At 40.9% G+C, this 18,072-nt stretch overlaps 2 protein-coding genes across 2 annotated transcripts in view; one reads left to right on the top strand and one right to left on the bottom strand.

Annotated features, from left to right (window-relative positions):
- The first annotated feature begins 2,144 nt into the window (after positions 1-2,144).
- Positions 2,145-4,895, top strand: HPS6 (HPS6 biogenesis of lysosomal organelles complex 2 subunit 3). Its single transcript, XM_015813795.1, has one exon. The coding sequence runs from the start codon at positions 2,145-2,147 to the stop codon at positions 4,590-4,592; it is 2,448 nt and encodes an 815-aa protein (XP_015669281.1). The 3' UTR covers positions 4,593-4,895.
- A 3,651-nt stretch (positions 4,896-8,546) lies between these two features.
- LOC107285586 (prominin-1-A) overlaps positions 8,547-18,072 on the bottom strand; it is a gene marked incomplete at its 3' end in the record, with an annotated part of 32,294 nt that continues 22,768 nt past the window's right edge. The window contains 11 exon segments of the mRNA XM_029283705.1: positions 8,547-9,592; positions 10,644-10,676; positions 10,953-11,065; positions 11,503-11,592; positions 12,097-12,165; positions 13,614-13,694; positions 14,165-14,218; positions 14,306-14,398; positions 15,594-15,662; positions 16,563-16,712; positions 16,942-17,026. Coding sequence (XP_029139538.1) covers positions 9,544-9,592; positions 10,644-10,676; positions 10,953-11,065; positions 11,503-11,592; positions 12,097-12,165; positions 13,614-13,694; positions 14,165-14,218; positions 14,306-14,398; positions 15,594-15,662; positions 16,563-16,712; positions 16,942-17,026 — 886 coding nt within the window.

Here is an 18,072-nt window from a genome sequence, read left to right on the forward strand (position 1 = left end):
GGGCTATTAAGAAAACTGGGCTTGCTTTTCTCCCTTTAAGATCTTCTCCATTATTCCTTTGGATCAGGGGTGTCAAACTGCTGGCCCACAGGCCGAATGCATCATGCCAAAACCGTACCCACCCCATTGCCGGCAATGGGAAAAAAGTCATGATACATTGTGACACATCGGGTGACGTCACGAGTTTGACACCCGTGCTTTGGATAAATACATTTTGCCTTTTTAATATTTCCCAAAATATTTCTTTCTCTGGATTCTTCCCACAATGACTAATCAAAAATGTTAGAGGAGAGTGAAGTTTTTGGTTACCTCAGAACTCTCCTTCAGGCCAGTGATTGCAAATGCATCAAATGGAAAAAAATAGGAGAATCCAAAAGTTGAGCCACATATTTCAGCCATGGTCTATTGGTCAGAGTCAACCCGAAATAGATTGTGGCCTGAATGCATTCTTCATTGCTGGGTGTGGATATTTTTTTGCTGAAAGCCCACTAGTATCCATGGGTCAAAGTGCTTATGTATTTTGTTTGCAATTCCATATACACTTCAAAATATGGGACTATTATGTTATTGCTATAATCTCTGAAAGCCAATTTTATAATGGCTTATAATGTCACCCACAACTCACTGGGTCATCAGAAAACATTGTAAACCTAAAGCTGATTGCAGGAATTGAAAATTCAGTTTTAATGGATTTTTATTTGCAGTTAAATATTATTTCCAACATAGGATTAAAACATATAAAGATTATAAAACAGATATACCCAATTCTGCTGAACTTAAATTTTTTAAAAGTGGGGAAGCAGGGAAAAGTTCTTATTTTCCATTTATTTGACAGGAAAAATGGTGGTATGGATGCCAACTAATCACCAGAAGAGATTTGACCACAACTTTGAGTAGATCTATAACCATGACAATATGCTAAAGCAGATCTCCTAGTGATCTAATTGTCTTGAAAAGAGGCTACAGTGAAGCACATATGTTGCAATTGTTATGAGGAAAAATTGTTAATCTTGAATGCAATTAAAGCAACAATGCTATGCATACTTTTGGAGAAAAATGTCATTAACCAGCATTTTAAGCTGCAGGTAGAAAACAAAATTTTGTCAACAGATTCCAAAACTTACACATAATCCAAATCTTCCTTCTTAGTAATTTGTTTCTTCATCAGGGATGGGCAGAAGGTATTACCGGTACTAGTTTTCTGAGTGATTCCTTTTTGTCTACTCTTCTTGATTTAACAATAAAGCTCTACTCAACCTTAGCACTAACAGCAAAATTTAGGCTGAACTCTTTGCGCCTAAGTGTGCGCAGTTGGTGCTTCCCCGCCCACCGACGCATCGTCCCTTTAACTCAAGAGTTCTCGTTTTCCTCCGGGCCCTTCGCGCTACCAAAAGGCAGCTTAATTGGGGCGGCCAGCTTTTAACCTCATCGGGCAGAGACGGAAGTAGAAGAATTGTAGGGAGTTCGGATTTGGTGCCGAAGTACCGGAGGGGAGTGCCTCAGTCCGGAAACGAAAGACCTCGTGATTGCAATAAGCAGGCATTCGGCGCTGGCTATTTCTGAACTGCGGAGGGGCTGGTGGATTTCCTGGGGTGCTGCTTTGCGGAAGAAACGGCTGGAGCGAGCCGGAGTCTGGCGTTTGGCCTGTTCCGGGAGAGCTAAGGCGCCTAGAAACAACTACGCCGTCTGAGCGCCAGCAGCTCAAGCGGAATTCCGCGCTCGTGTGAACGAGAGAGAGGGCAACGCGGACTTTTGGAGTAGGCACTGCCGAGAGAGTCGGAGCCCGAAACCATAAGAGGCAGTGAGAATAGCGAGCGGGGCGCGGCAACTTGAATAGAGCGAGGTTTGAAAGCTTCAGCTAAGGTTACTGTAAAGCGACTGGTTATTAGAGGCTGGAGGGAAGGGCGTCGAATTGCTCACACGCCTTTGTCGGAAAAAAAAGGGGGTGCGTATTAATAACGCAGATCCAGGAGCGCTAGAATCGGCGGGAAGAGTTGCGAGGACCCTGTTTCTCTCTCCGCTGCAAGAAGCCGGAATAAGATAACGCCTCGTTTGCCTCGGGGGTCGGTGAAGCTTGGCCTAGTACCGCTCGTCAGCCTTTTTTCCGGCCCTATGTGGTCGGCAGCCGCTCCGGACATCCCAAAATGAAGGGAGCGGTGGAGCTTCGGCAGGTCTCGGACTGGAGTGACTATGTTCGAGGCCGCTGGCTGCGGGAGCTGCTGGATCAGCGTCGTTCTGGGGAGCCTCCCAGCCGCATCCTAACCAGCCCCGACAAGCACCATCTGCTTCTCCTGTGGAACCAGCCGGCCACCCAGCCTCGAGTGGTGGCTTTTCAGCGCCTGGGGCTCGATGGAGGGGAGCTGGAGAGGACCTGGAAGCCACCTCAACCCGCAGTAGTGGAGCTGCTTTTCTTGGAAAGCCCTGCCACAACTGCCTCCTGGGTGTTGGCTATCATTTGGGAGCAAGGCAGGACCGAAGTCTGGCGCTTTGTGCCCACCGCGGGATGGCATTTGCTGCAGAGTCTGGAACTGTGCCATGGAGCCCGTGCTCGGATTGTCTCCATTTGCAGCTTGGGGGAACAGCTTGTGTGGTGTGAAGAGAGGCCTCCTTTGGATGCTCAGCTGACTCCTGAGAGAAGAGCCTTCCAGTATTGTATTTGTGTTCGAGGCCTTCAGATTGGAGAGCAGGGTGTCCAGCTGAGCCCTCTCAGGGTTATCTTGCACAATAGCCCTGTTTACCAAGTCTTGGCCAAACCCTCTGGAGTCTTCCTTGTCCCCACCCCAGCCACCTTCCCAGGAATAGCCAAGTTTGTCCTCATCTGGCGACCTGAAATGGCTGATATTGTTATTGCTGCACCACATGGTCCGTGCGTTTCCCTAAAAGCCTCACATGCAGGCAGCGATGTAGACTTCAAAAAGCTAATGCTGAGTTACGTGGGATTCTTGGAATCCATGAAAAATTTGGCTGTACACAGCTGCGCCCTATCCAATTGCGGAGAGCTGCTCTTGATCACGCAAACAGGCACAATACAGGGAGTCCAACCTAATGGCGTGTGGCGACCTGTCTTTGACTTTTCAGGAGGCATTTTGTCTTCAGGAGAGCAGGTCCAATTAAAGGTATTTGGGGGCATCCTGGCTTGCTTGCTGAAGGAGACTCTTTATCTTGTGGATTTGAACAGTAGAGAGTTGATAGAAAACAAAGTCCTGAGCACTGAAAGAGTACACTTTTTGGACTCTCCTACCGTAGAAGAAGAAATCCAGCTCCTTGCTCAGGATGGCATTTATACTCTTGACTTCTCAGACTCTGATCAAGGCTGCCAGTCACAACCCAACCTTGTGCAGATGGTGTTTGAAGAAGCCTGCAAATACTATCAAAGACGGAGTCTCAGCAGTTCCCAACTCACTGTGGAGAAACTGAAGAAGGGGGGCATGTTTCAGGCTCCTGTGGCACTCTCTTCCATCCTGTGCTATAGTCTTGATCCCAAAGGAAAAAAGCTCCGGGCCCTCCCGGAATCTTATACCAAGCTCCTGGGCACAATGCAATTAGAACTGCAGAATTATCAAGACCTGGAGTTCCTCAAGTTGCGTGTGGTTCAATCTTCAGAAAGTGAGGTAAAGACCTATGGTGAAGCACTGGTGGAACAAGAACTCAGTCGCCTTCTTCGCTTGGACTTGAACAGAGAGGACTTGGCGTACCTGAATGTCGTATTCACAGCTTTCCCTGGGGCTTTTTGGAAAGCTATCCAGAACCATCTCCAGCTACAAGAGAATGGGGCTGGCATGCTGGTAGCTAGAGCCACTCCAGATGTGTGGAAAAAAATTCTGGGGGGAGCTACTCTTAGCCCAAGTAAGCAAGAAGAAAGCCCCCTCAATGGAGTATTCCCCTTCTTTGAACTTGTCTGTCTTTCTCTTCTTGAGTTCAGGCCTAAATGGTTGCCTCACTTTGTAGAGCTATCCCAGCAGTATTTGGGTGCCCCCTGGACTTATAAAAGCAAAGAAGGGCCCGAGGGTGGTGTGCCCCTTTATAAGAGAGCACTAGCTGTACTGCCAAGGTGTGCCAGATGTCCAGTAGCAGATGGAGAAATGAAAATTGAGCTCTTGCTCTGTAGCCAGAGGCCCAAAGCAATCCTCCAAGCCATGGGTCTCCTTATCCAATATGGGAGATGGCAGCATGTGATGGAGACAGCAGAGAAATTCTCCTTGTTGAGCCCTTTGCTAAACAAAGAGATTTTTATTAATCTCCTGGGGGAGTTTTCCCGGCACCGGGCCCTGGACCCCTACTTGGACAAGTTGTGGGAGCTCTGCCCTGCAGATATGAGTGCCCCTGATGTCCTGAGCATTATTCAGCAAAATCTAGCATCAGCTGAGCTCAGTCCATTTCCTTTTGCAGAAGATGGGTCATCCCAACTTACTATTGCCCTGCTCAAACCACTGTTGTACAGACTGGCACAGAATCAAACATTCCAGAATGAAATTTTTGGACATGTCTTACAGGTCCCATCCTTTCCCCCACCAACACCACCCAGAAACCAGCAGTCTCTTCCGAAAGCAGATTACCAGGAAGAGCTAACCTTCTTTCAAAACCAAACGTAGTTTTTATCGTGTCACAATTAGAACACGTAAAATGGTATTTAAAAATGGTTCTGCAAAATCAGGAGCTGCAGTCTTTATATTCCAAGCTCATCCAGTTAAAGTGGGAAGTTAAATCACAGAATCATGTATTGTCAATGACTTTGTTTGGAAGAGTGCAGAGCTTCTAGGAAGGATTGGAAACATTTTATATCTTTAAACTAGGGTAAATAAAGGCATCTCTTCCTTAACCTTTCAGATATATTGGGATTATAATTCTCAAAATGAGAGTTCTGGATTGTACAGTATTTCTAGAACATCTGGAGGGCATCAGTTGGGGGCAGCTGCATATCAATGCCATAATTGTTTCAGTAAAATTTGAAATATTACTGCTGGTGTACTCCCATCCCTTAATGAATAATATTATGGGACTGGTTGATATTCTGATAACATGCCCATCTTTATTCATCAACTATATTTGTATCTGAGGGTCACTGAGGAGTAGCAGTGTTTGTGCTCAGAAATAGTCTTCCTCCAATACCCTTGGCTTTATGTGGATTAGTGTTGATGATTATTTTAGTCTAAGGCATCTGAAGACATCTGGTTGGAGAAGGTTTCTCTAAACTGTTATTTCATGAGGAGAGAGGTTTTTGATAATAACCCTAAAAGTTTCATTTGCCAGCCTTACTTCCTCCTAAACTAATGCTTTTGAAACTCCCTAAATGTAATCATCAGTTGCTGCTTCTCTGAAAATAATTACTCCTCAGGTATATCACAGATTTATGCAATATTTATTTCAAGCAGGGGAAGTCCTGCTGTTTTGACTGCATTTATCTAAGCACACCTTTGTCCCCTGCTTTTTAGAAGAGTGGAAAAGATTCACTATAATAATTTGTGCCATATTTCTTTGTAAGAAAGTATAATTCTCCCTAATGCTCCATTTCATATTAAGCAAATTCTTCTTTGCTTTAAAATGGCAAGACTTGAAACGAGGTGCTATTGTAATGCAACTCCTGACAATGTTCTTACTCCACTTCTGCTTAAGACTAATTACCCTTTTAAGTAAAACTGACCCTCTCCATGAGAGATTGAGAATTTACGCCTTCCAAACGTTGCTATGCTGCAATTTCTGGCATCATGTCCTACATGCATAATGATAGGGCCTTTTTCTACATAAACAGAAATAGAGGAATCCTTAAGTGGTCTAACCATGAACATTTTTTCTATGTGTAGGTAGTTGGTGATACAGCATCATTTTAATTCTCATGAAACTGACAGGATTGTTTTTAAAAATGCATATTTTCCCTGATATAATCTAAAAAGGAGGTAGCTTGTTGAATGTAATAAGAGCTACGCTACTTCAGTTCTCCGTATCAGAGTGAGTTTAACAGCTGCTTTGCTGCCAACTTTTGATTTGAAAGGCAATGGGATCCGCATGAAAACTGTTAAGAGATGGAGAATCTGAAGCCCTCCCAAAATTGCTGAAATCTTTGGAATCACAAGCAGTTTGATTAAGGCTCAGAAATGCTAGAAATTAAGGAGGGTCACAGGTTTCCCACCCATTTTGAAAAGATGGTTGTGAGCAGATACTTTGTCTACTGTTTATGCTGTTAATTATGTTGCCCTGTCCTACAGATTGGAAAGTTTTCTGAGCGATTGTTTAGTAGGGAAAGGCTCTGCCCTAATATCTGAGAAATGTGAATGAAAGTTAACGTATCCATTAACTAGGCTTGAGTGGCCTTCACTGCCTTGGCAATCTGGGGGTTTTAGTGTAAAGCAAATATTTTTCTTTCCAGCTGTGAGCTTCCCCTTTCTAGAGTAGCAGACAGACATGCAGGAGAAGTCAAGAGCTACTCTTAAGTCTCCCTTTTATTCTGTCAGAAGCAAACAAGGGAGGCACAGGTGATGAAAGAACACAAAACATTTGGCTCGTACCAAACTGGCCATCCCAAATCTACAATATCTGCTACTTTTTACAGGTGCATATTTTTCAAAAAACCTCAAGCTTCCTCATTCCAGAGCCATTTTAAAGTTATTTTAAGAGTTGAAAATTACTGTAAAATGCCCCCTTTGATTATAAAGAGGCAGGCTTCTTTGTCCTCTCTACAGACTAATGGGATTCTTTGTTAGTGCTGGACTTCAAACAGGGGTTGGCTCTTTGTTCTCATGAAGTAGGGGTGAAAGGATAAACAGCCTTAAGATTTGCCTGGATGCTTTGTACCGTGCCTATCTTGAGTACCTTGGCAGAGAAATAGTAGGCTTTTAAGGCTCCTTTTTAATGAATAATTTTAATGAATAAGCATTATATACTCCCAGCTGTATCTTCTCTAGTATTTTTGTTAATTCAGTCTGAGTCTCTTGTTAATGGGGACCAACATTAGTAGATAATTCATAGTCTGACCTGGAAGAATGTCAACTAAGAGAAAAAAACCACGTCTGGGAAGAAAAAATACAGCAAGCAAACTGCTAGCAGGATCTCTTTGTCTCTTGAGCCTAACATAAGAGCTGTAATCTTAGTTTCCCAGTTTCTTCTATAAAACTGGGAATATCCCTGCCTTATCTAACTGGAATGTTCAGGGAAGAGTTGATTAAGTGTCTCTTGAATGTTTGGGGAAGAGTTGATTAAGTGTCTCTTAACATAACTGATCTGATACTAGCTTTCATAATATGATGGGAGGGGAGTTGGAAGTGAGTGCAAAACATCAAGAAAACAATTGTTACAATTATTAATTTGATAAAACAGCTATCTTAGTGAATGTTCTGGCTTGGTCAACTATTGAATTTTGAGACAGGTAAATTCCTGTTGAATAAGCATTTGTCACATCATTACAAAAATACACCAAAGTTATATTTAACAGCAGCATTAGAAAGTATGGTTTCTTTTATTAAAATATTTCGAGTCCAACAAAACAGCTTCCTGACCATTTGGGATTTCCTTCTTACACTGTGGCAGCCAGGGGCAGCCAGCTAATTTTCAAGCAAGGTCCAAAACTGATATCCTGATTATTTGTTCTTGATTTATGTTAATATTTAACACTGCAATTCCAGTAACAGCAAGATGTCATTCTTGGGGAACAACAATTTATAAATGCTAAGTATCCAAGGCCTACCTCAAATCCTATAAAAGCTATGAAAAATATAATTTCCTTGAATTTACAAACGAAAAACAATACATTAATAAAAATAATTATATTCATTCAAATGAGAAGCAAAAGCATTTGTACAGATTCAAGTATCTTTCTTGGCAAAGTAGTTAGGGAGGAGGGGAGTAGTGTAATTTTCACTCTAGATTAGTCTTTTTCACTCCTGGTCTTCCATAGAATCAAATAAAATTTATTATATAATAGAAATCATATAATTCAGGCAACTGAAAATATCTTTATGAAATTTAGTGGAAATAAGACATAATTTAAGTAAGACAAAAGCTGCTAGGAACAATTACTGTCCTAGGCTAAGTGATAGCATGCTATCTTGAATTGCTTCCCATATATTGTAGGTTTTCATAAACCCCTTAGAAAAAAAAGAAATGGAGTTGTAGATAATTTGCTAAGACAAGGTCAATCTTAATGATGTCGTAGCAGTGAGTAAGTAAAAGTGAGAATGTGTATATTAAACTCTTGATTGTTTGCATGTTGCTCCAAAAAATTGAAATATGAGCCACCCCCCACACCCAATATCTGGATGAGATAGTTACATTTTATGTAATGTTTTCATTTTTCCTTGATTAATGAGATTTCATTTGTTACTATTGTTTTAAGTAATCCTTCACAAATTCTTCTAAAAGCTAATTTGTCAGAAGGTCGCATATGGTGATCACATGACTCCAGCACACTGCAATTGACATAAATATGAATCTGTTGCCAAGTGTCTGAATTTTGATCACATGACCATGGAGATGCTGAATTGGTCACAAGTGTGAAAAATAGTCATGTCATTTTTTTCAGTGCCATTGTAACTTTCAAAGATCATTAAGTGAACTGTTGTAAGTTGAGGACTACCTGTATTATCTGCTACTAGTCCAGTCTTTCCCTAAACTTCAAATTTCTAATACTGACTAGGAATTATGTCACACATCTGGAGTGCCACAGATCAGACAAGACTAATCTAAAAGGAATAGAATCCTCGTGTTGTTCCTCTTCCAAATGGTTATCGTATCATCTTTTCATTATTCATTTTGCATTAATCTAAATGCATTCATTCCTATTACTAATTTCATAATAAATATTACTAATTCTATTCACCTGATGAGAGAATTTCCCCCATTCTCATGAGAATCACATTTCTGACAAATTCATGGTTCAGTATTATTGGGGAGGAGATAAATGCCCAAAATATGCAAATCAAGTATTGGAGAATGTGAGGAAGGGGAAAAGAGAGAAACATACATCTGTAGATTGCAATGATGTACTGAAGCACAAGACAAACTCTTCAAAGTGCTCTAGATAAAATTTAAGGCAATTCTTTCTTCCTGATACAGAACTGCTCAGTAGTATTTCATTATGGCTCATATTTGCTTTCTCTTCCAGAGTATTAACCTTTAGAGTAGGTATGGAGTAGGTATCCAGCAAGGCACTATTTGCAATTCAGCTTAATACAGCAAAAATTTCTAAATCTGCTGAGGGTCAAAGTATTACTGTAAGGATGTTTTGCTATATATTGGAGATCTGTATAGTAATTCAGTAGAATGCAGCCTCTTGAGTATGGACAGCATTAAGACTGCAAGCCTAATCTCTATAACAGAGCACAACCCTGTTGATACCCTGAGCGTACAGCCATACTACACTTCTCTGTGACAGAGCTTATGGCACAGTAGTCTCTTTTGTAGGGGAAAAGTTACTGCCATCTTACAAACTTGTTCAGGGAAAAATTGTGGCAAAGATCCACACATTGCACAATGTGAAGAGAAACCCAAGAATTCTCTAGACCATTGCTGTCTTCATAGCAGCTCAGAGATGGAATGCTGGGGGAAAAAAAGTTATTTCTTCAGCTCAGCCCGGGGCATTTTGAATGTGTTTTGCCTTGACCTATAATGGGAAAAGAAGAAGAAGAAATTAAGAAAATTGAACCTTGATGGTTGGTAAGCAACAATAAGAGTAAGGATGATATGGAAGTAAGAAACTTTAAGGATTTTGTTGTTGTTTGGCAGCTCTCAATCCCTCACTATAGGTTCATTCTAAGACAGGGCTTTAAAAATCCTGTCTACCCTGATAAATATACCACCACACTACTATTTAGCATCCCAAACATTATTTGTTTGCAAATGAAGTCAGCATGCAAAACTTATAGCAGTGGTGGCGAACCTATGGCACGCATGCCAGAGGCAGCACTCGGAGCCCTCTCTGTGGGCACACATGCCATTGCCCCAGCCTTGCCTCCCCCCACGACCCCCTCACCAGCAGCCACCCTGGAGGAGAGTCGCCCCCGAGCGTGGCCCACACGGAGCAGCACAGCCAAGGACATGGCAGCCAGGCAGCGTAGACAAGACTCTGCCCTCTTGCCCCATCCTGCAGAGTTAATGCTGCGGGGCGCAGGCAGAGGGCGTGGCCGCCATGGCGCTGCTGGGCTGCCTGGGCGATCTGCAGTGGGCCTTGGAGGCGGTGAATGGCCCTGCAGGCAGGTGGGGGGCGGGGCAGGGGGTAGAGCAGGGGCGGGGCCAGTTTTTGGACACTCGGTCTCTAAAAGGTTTGCCATCACTGACTTCTAGTATTGTAATGATGGCTGTGTCCCACTCTACAGACCATTACGGTCATTTTCTTTTTAAGTATTAACACCAGAACAAGGAGCTGCCTACACTGTTTGGTATTCTCTACACCCCAAATGGCTTTCACGCTCTAGTGCAGGGTGTCAAACTCGCAACGTCACATGTCGTGTCATGACGTATCACAACTTTTTTTGCCATTGCCACCAATGGGGTGGGCGCGGTTTCGCTATGACGCATCTGGCCTGGAGGCCGGCAGTTTGACACCCCTGCTCTAGTGGCTAATTAAATGGCTCTTCTTTAGCTTAATACTGACATTTGCTTGAACTACAATGCTGCCTAGCAAAGATTGATCACAGCTATGGAAAGATACTCACAGTTCAAAGTTTTCGATAATCTCAATCTCATCCCTAATAGAAAGAAAGGGATAGTGTCAATGACAAAGTAGTGATTGAACTGGACATCATCACAAAGAGAGGCAGGGAAAATAGTCTCCAGGTATGCTATAGCAAGATCACATTTCTGAAGCAGTTCTCCTAGGAAATGTAGCCCCAAGAAGTTGGGGGTACTTGCACAGATGATTCTGAAGAAATTTTCAAGCTAGTTCATAGACAATATTGGGAAAATGAAAGGCTGAAGCCCACAGCCATGGCAGCATCCCCTATTACATAATAAATCATCCTTACTGATATATGTCATCGACGCTCATTCGACGATAAAACTTGGCAAGCCGCACAGCCAAGATGATACTTGGCAACAGAAAGATTGTGCACCAGGCCAGACTGAACCAGAAGGCATTCTAGGAGGGGGAAAGAGAAGGGATGAAGTGTTGGAGGCAATGCTTCAAGTGTTTCAGTACAGATTTAGTTGGTTGAGACTGCCAAGAGAAATACAGTATCTCTAATAATGGACATATCCTCAAACAGTTAAGTATTTGCACATTCTGGTCCTAACACGCACTAGAGCCTTCTTTATGTACCTCCTACTCCCCTTTCTATTCAGAAGGCATAGCTTTCATGTGTGCATATGCACCTCTAATGTTTCCCTACATTTTTTTTCTCAAAATTAAGACATTACAACAAACTGACCACCAAGACAACTATAATGATATGCTCTCTTATTTACAATTTAGTGTTACACCCTCTGTAACACTATCTCTTGCCTTAAATTCAGGTTGACATGATTAGCAATCCTATATCTCAATTAATGCTCTCTGATAAGTATTGATTTCCTCACCAAAGAATCAACAAGGTAATTGCAGACAACGGTATTCATGCTGTCCAGTGCCCAGGCTACAGGGCCGCAACGACCCAATTGTCCCATGATCTGTCGGAACAAAGATTTAAAAGCAAAACAAAACATTTCATTAGAGAAGTTTCATCAGAGAAAACCAAACCCTGGTCTTCTTCTGGACAACAATTTTCATTATTTGATCACCATATATTTTGAAATCTACAATTTCTTTTCCAACCCAGAAAGAAAAGTTCAATCCCTCAATAACTGTATTCTGCATTTTCATTTTAAAAAATAAGGAAAAAAAACCTAATGGCTGCTCTCATACAACATGCTTAAATCCAGATTAACAAAGCACAATGGGTATATTGAAACAAATAGATAAGTTTTTTCTGGCTCATCAAACAATTCTAATGATCTTCATACAACATACCAAGGGAATGGAAAGGTTCTTGGATTAAAAAATAGTCATGCCTCTAAATTTACATGTTGTTTGGTAAGGGTTTGAACAAGTACAGATAACTGTACTTGGCAAGATAAAAGTGTAAATCCAGCAAGTCCGTCCTTATTCCACTAGAAATAATTGATAGTACTTACAACACGCTGAGCCCAGCTCACATAAGAGGAAAAATAATTCAGTATGTGCAGTATAAAAGTCTTGATCTCCTAGATGGAAATAGAGAAGAGGATGGGTTCAAAATCAGGAAATGGTTCGGTTTTGGTGTAAATATCCTGTATAAACTGCATTGCAGATCCGTGAGTTTTGGAGCATAAATATCCTGTATGTCCATGAATGGAAATGAAGCTCTAGAAAACTCAGGGGGCAGGGAGAAAAGGAGAGAGCAAGCAGAGTTCTTTCATGCAAGATCTGCTAGAGGTAATAAGGTTCTCCATGCTTAAATTAGGTACTCAATAACTTCTTCAGATTTCAGGCAAGCATAAGAAGCAGGACCATACTGCTACAGGTAGTCCTGGACTTACGACTATTTGTTTAATGACTGAAGTTCCAACAGCCTAGAAAAAGTGCCTTATGACCAGTTCTCAAAGCTAAGACCATGATAAAACTCTTATTTATCAAGGTTCTGGTTGAAGAACCCAATGAAGCTGGAGACATCCTGATCTCTAATGCAAAACTTTATTGGGCAAAGCATACCAGCACTAAAGAATGGAAAACCAGCTCTGGCAATATGACGGGAAAAAGATAATTAAAAGAGTAAAATTTTCCCTCCCTCTCTGACACTTCAGGTCACATTGTCCAATTAGTCTTCAAGCATTTATTATGAGAAGACAATCTCTGTTAGCCACAACATCTCTCTGGTGACCTTCTTTCCCATACTGATAGAAACCACCTGTGCATTCCAAACCTTCCACTCCCCGTAAGTGTAGGCAATCTAGAAGCAGCATGGCAGTCCTAATGCAAGAAATCTTCATAGCTTGACACTATGGCCACATGAATGCAATTTGGGCACTTGACAACTCACTCCCATTTACAACTGGTTGCAGTATCTTGTAGTCATGTGATTTGAGATTTGTGACCTGCCCAGCCATTTTCCTACAAGCAAAGTCAATTGGGGAAGCCAGACTCACTTAAAGACTATGTGATCCTCTTAATGATACATGATTTGTTTAATGACTGCAGTAAACATGATCATAACATTGGATCCAATCATGTGATGACTTCCTTAATGACAATATTGTTTATCAACCAACATTCTGGTCCCAACTGTGTCATAAGTCAAGAACTACCTATATTCATGAAAGTAGCACAATGTTTTTCAGGATTTGAAGCTAGCCTAAGGAATCTACCTATTAGCTTAATGAGTGGATTCCTTAAAGTAGCAGCATTTTCCTTCAGGCCACTTAATGAACAAGAGCACTCCCGCAATGTCTGAAGCACTTTTTCTAAGTCCTTTTTTTAAGCATGCACAGCCCTAGGAAGTAACATACTGTATCCTGGCACTTCTGCTCATCCCCACCTCTGTTTTTGTGTCCCACTTCTCACTTTAGATTGCTGATGTCAGTTCTGACCAAAGTACTGGGGCCAACTGGCACAGTTTACTCACACAGTAAATAAATAAACAAAAAAACATACTAAGGTACTCATGAAGACTTACGCTGTTTATGATTTCCTCTGTTTCGTGCTGTATAAATGAATTGGTGTCATTTATTTCCGACAGCGTAAAGTTTATCAGATTCTGGTGGGATACATTGGTGTTAGGTTCTTTCAAAAGTTTCTATTCAAGTATATCTGAGCTGTCTGCTCAAGAAAAACAGCTTACACACCTAGCATCGCATATCCCACAGCATATTGAAAGCTGGAACAAGTCCTTTGATATATTTTATTAAATTAAACATGAAGGGAATGATGTTAATAAGCATTTTAAATCAAAGATATTCAGCTTCACACAAATAGCTCTTCTAATGCTATAGATGGACCTTCCACACCCATTGGAAACCTTTTTATGCCAAGATAAATTTCTGAACTCCCCAGCTGGCATTTAGTAATATGAAGTGACAAGTTTATATTTCTATCCCAAGGCCCAAACAAATTGGCCTTTAGCAGAACATCTGAAATATCTCAAGGAAGGTCCTTTACAGAAATCTTTAGGAACCCTAGAATCAAATTCCCCTTTTCCAGTTTTTCACTTCCACCCAGCCTGCTTACTGGAATTTGAGGTGCAGATTTCTGTAACTTCTGGATGCTTCTCTTCAAGTTTTGCTGAGGGAGAGAAAAAATAAATTCCTCATTCAGTGATACCAGGTTTGATCAAAGAAGATAAAGAGAGACAAGGGAAACTACACTCACAATTTCTGGAGGAAATTTGAGGTTTATCCAATCTTGGATGTTCTTCAACTCAGCAGCTTGATGTTGCAGATTGCGACTTGTGTTACCAGTTGTCTGAAAATAAATGAATGAATGAGTGTGTGTGTGTGTGTGTGTGTTCATTAAACTTGACATGGAGTCATATTCAATTAGCATTTGTGCTCTGTAATTTCAATGCCCCATTTCATTCCACTCAACCTCAACAACTACCTTCTAGTTTAAAACAGGTCCTACTCCAATTGTTTCAGTGAAGTTTCAGGCCAGGATTTAGTACTGAGACAGCCTTGGTCACGCTTATTGATTGAGCATGTGGTTGAGCCAAGATGGAGATCATGTGCTCCTTGATCTCTTAGCAGCTTTCAGTATCACTGACCATGGTATCCTTCGGAGATAACTCCATGGATTAGGGATTGGGGGAGGAATTTTAGAGGGGTTCTCTTCCTTTCTCTAAGCCCAGACATATTCCATTTTTGACCATGGAAGAGGTAACATTCCTCTTCAAATTTGGTGTGCAATCTGGGAACCTTCCTGGACTTGCAGCTCGTGCTTGATGAGCAGGTGTTAGCTGGTACCAGGAGGGTATTTGCACAATTTCATCTGATGTACAAGTTTTGCTCTTTCCTAGATTGGGAGTCCCTTCAGATAGTTGTTCATGCCCTAGTCATCTTATGGTTTGTCTACTGCAATGCACCCTACACTGACAGCCCTTTAAACATCTAGAAGACTTTCCAGAAGCTTCAACTGGTCCAAATGCAATGGCAAGAGCAGTGATGTGCACCCCTTTGTGTGCCCATGTAACATCTCTGCTTCACAAGCTGCACTGGTTGCTAGTTTGCTTCTGGGTATGATTTAAGGTGCAATTCAAGGCTATCACCCATGCCTTTGGTGAGGGAGAGTGAGACCCATTCCATCTGGTCTGTTGTGTTTGCCATATTTTTTTTATTTTATTAAATGTATTTATTTGTGAGCTGTCCAGAGTTGTAGGGAATCAGATAGGATACTGGGTTTTTTATTATTAATATCCAGAACTTCCTGATCTCTTATTATTTTTGTGCAGTTCACTGCCAAAGCTACTTAAAGGCCACATTCCAAGACACAATTTAGAACACAATCAGTTTACATCTTCCAGTGGCAGCTGGGAGAATAGCTGCATCTACAAAATTCCATGTCTACTCAAAAGGATTTCCCATAACATCTGCTGTATATCTTAGAAGTTGAGGAAGACAGTTATATAGGACCATGTGGGTATCCTTGCCCAAAGACTACTCACTCTTTCTGCCAGTTTTTCCAATTTATTAGCCAAGACATTCAGGTCTTGTTTGGTCAGATTCTGGTTAAGCTATAGAAAAAGGAGAAAAAGAGAACACAGAAGTCAAGCAAGCAAAATACACTTGAATGAATTAAATATAGAATTGAAGGCAGATTTACTTTTAAGTATTTCTGCATACTGTATTTTACTAGTCAATACTCATGTTTTAATATATGTTATTGTTTTTCCTCATCCTGTCACTAGGAGGAGTGAGTTCACTTTATCCCTCTTTTCTGCTGAACTGCTAGAGAGATTTTTCAAATGTCTACTAGCAACTATTAGATTATTTGCTTTTGGATACATAGGTATTTTTATGACTGTTTTCTGACAGGAGAGCAATCCCAATACATCAGGTTTTCTGATTATCCTTTAAGGACTAGGTAAAGTCTCTCCTCTTCATAGCAGCATTAGCAGGCAAATTGATCAATCAAGTTGGCCTGTCTGATCACTGCTGAATTATTCATTGTGGTTACTATTATTTATAAAGAATGACATGTTTTCATTGCATTTTTATTATTTTATTATACTATATTGAGATGTTAATCTATACCAAATGCCCAAAAGAAACATACCGTACATGTTAAAGAAAGAACAGTTTAAAAACCCCACACAAAACTTTAGAAGTACATATTTTAAATATTCTCTCAACTACTGTTTGGCTATAGATGCGAACCTCAGGGCTTCACCAAACACAGCTACAATTGGAGCAGTTGCCAATAAACTACTTTGACAACATCAACTCAGAATCCTTGTGTGACAGACTCTTAACTCCTGTTGCCAGGAAACAGCAATGTGTTCCCCAACAGATGTGAACATCACCCATTCTCCACCAAATACAGAAGAATGTCTGGTGAGCTCCTGTTCTGGGAAGGAAATTATATCAATTTTTTTCCTTTCTTTCACAAACCTTTTCTTTATTTTCCATCTTACTTGTTCAAGAGTACTGTTAAAATCCACATTCAGAGGCCCATCTTTTGAACTCAGTTTCAGCAAGTTGTTTTTTTGTTCATCCTTCAGAAGTTCAATAGAGCCAATATCGATTTTTGTTTTATTCAAGGCTGAATCAATGTCTTGAGTGTACTAGAGAAAAAAACAGAAATGCCAGAGGAGTATATGCAGAGCACAACATCATTTGTTCTGCAGTACATTCTCCAGAACTGTCCAAGAGGGCTGTAGCTGTGCCCTATTCCCAAATGCTTAAACTATTCCTGGTGACAACCCTAAGATGATGTCTGGGAGCAAAAAGTTAACCAATGATGGCATTTCTCTATCACTGGATTGATTCATTATATAGGGAGCCATCATTTACCTTGCTGATGTTGAAGGTGTCATTCAAAGAAATGGTCTCGTATAGGTGAAGGGTACTCCACAAGGGTGCATTGTCTTCACAATTTCTTTAAAAGAGGAAAACAGGATGCATAATATTATATGAAGGATAAATTGAATAAGAACATTACCCCACAGAACAAGCTCTCCAGTCCTGCACATTAGGTCTCCCCATCCCTCTGGTCCATAGCTAGAAAGCTCTTCAGAATGGCTCAAATGTGGGTTTTTTTTTCAAAAAAACAAAAACAAAAAAAAACCAACTGGGCTTTCTTAGTACTTTCTTTGAACTGAAGAAGCTTCTTGAATGAGAAGTAAAATGTTGTCAAAGGAAACATTAACAAAGTCCAGTTGCTTTTTGGAAAAAAACACATTTGGGACAACCATGACCTAGATCAGGGCTTTTCAACCTTTTCACAGATTGTACCACTTTTAGGACATGACAATATTTGAGTACCACCAGTGCTTAGCAAGGTGTCAAAAACTTGATGAATTAAAAAAAGGGGGGGGGGATTTTGGGTTTTACTGATTAGATTCATTTGTTGTTATAGAAATGGCTAGTTTATAATATTATGGAAAAGTAAAAATTTGAGGTTCAATGTTAGTGCTTCCTTTTACTGCAACAGAAGAAATCTGTTCTTTTTCCCTTGTCCCCCTCACTTTCCCCCCCTTTTTCCTCCCCACTGTGTCCTACTATTTGCTTTTGTATTTTATTCTATAATCTAATAAAATGTTACAAACTATAGAAAAAAGTTTAAAAGTACTGGTTTTAATTTCTTTGGTGGCTGTTCCTTTGCTGAATCATGTTCCCTTTGCATTGACAAATGTATGACGAATTTATCCATGTTTATTAATATGCACCACTACCACCTAGCTCAGGGATCTTCAAACCTGGCACTTTTAAGACTTGTTGACTTCAACTCCCAGAATTCCTCAACCATCATGGCTGATTGAGAAATTCTGGGAGTTGAAATCCACGGGTCTTAAAGTTCCTAAGTTTGTAGACCCCTGAGCTAACTGGTCGGCCCTTCTTCCTCTCCCCCTCTCCTCTTCTTCCTCCCTGCCTTCTGAGCTGTCCTTCCACAGTGTAGTAAGAATGCACACACACACACCTAGT

This window comes from Protobothrops mucrosquamatus, unplaced genomic scaffold, assembly GCF_001527695.2.
Source record: "Protobothrops mucrosquamatus isolate PMUCROS unplaced genomic scaffold, P.Mucros_1.0 scaffold195, whole genome shotgun sequence".
In the NCBI taxonomy this organism is placed as follows: Eukaryota; Metazoa; Chordata; class Lepidosauria; order Squamata; family Viperidae; genus Protobothrops; species Protobothrops mucrosquamatus.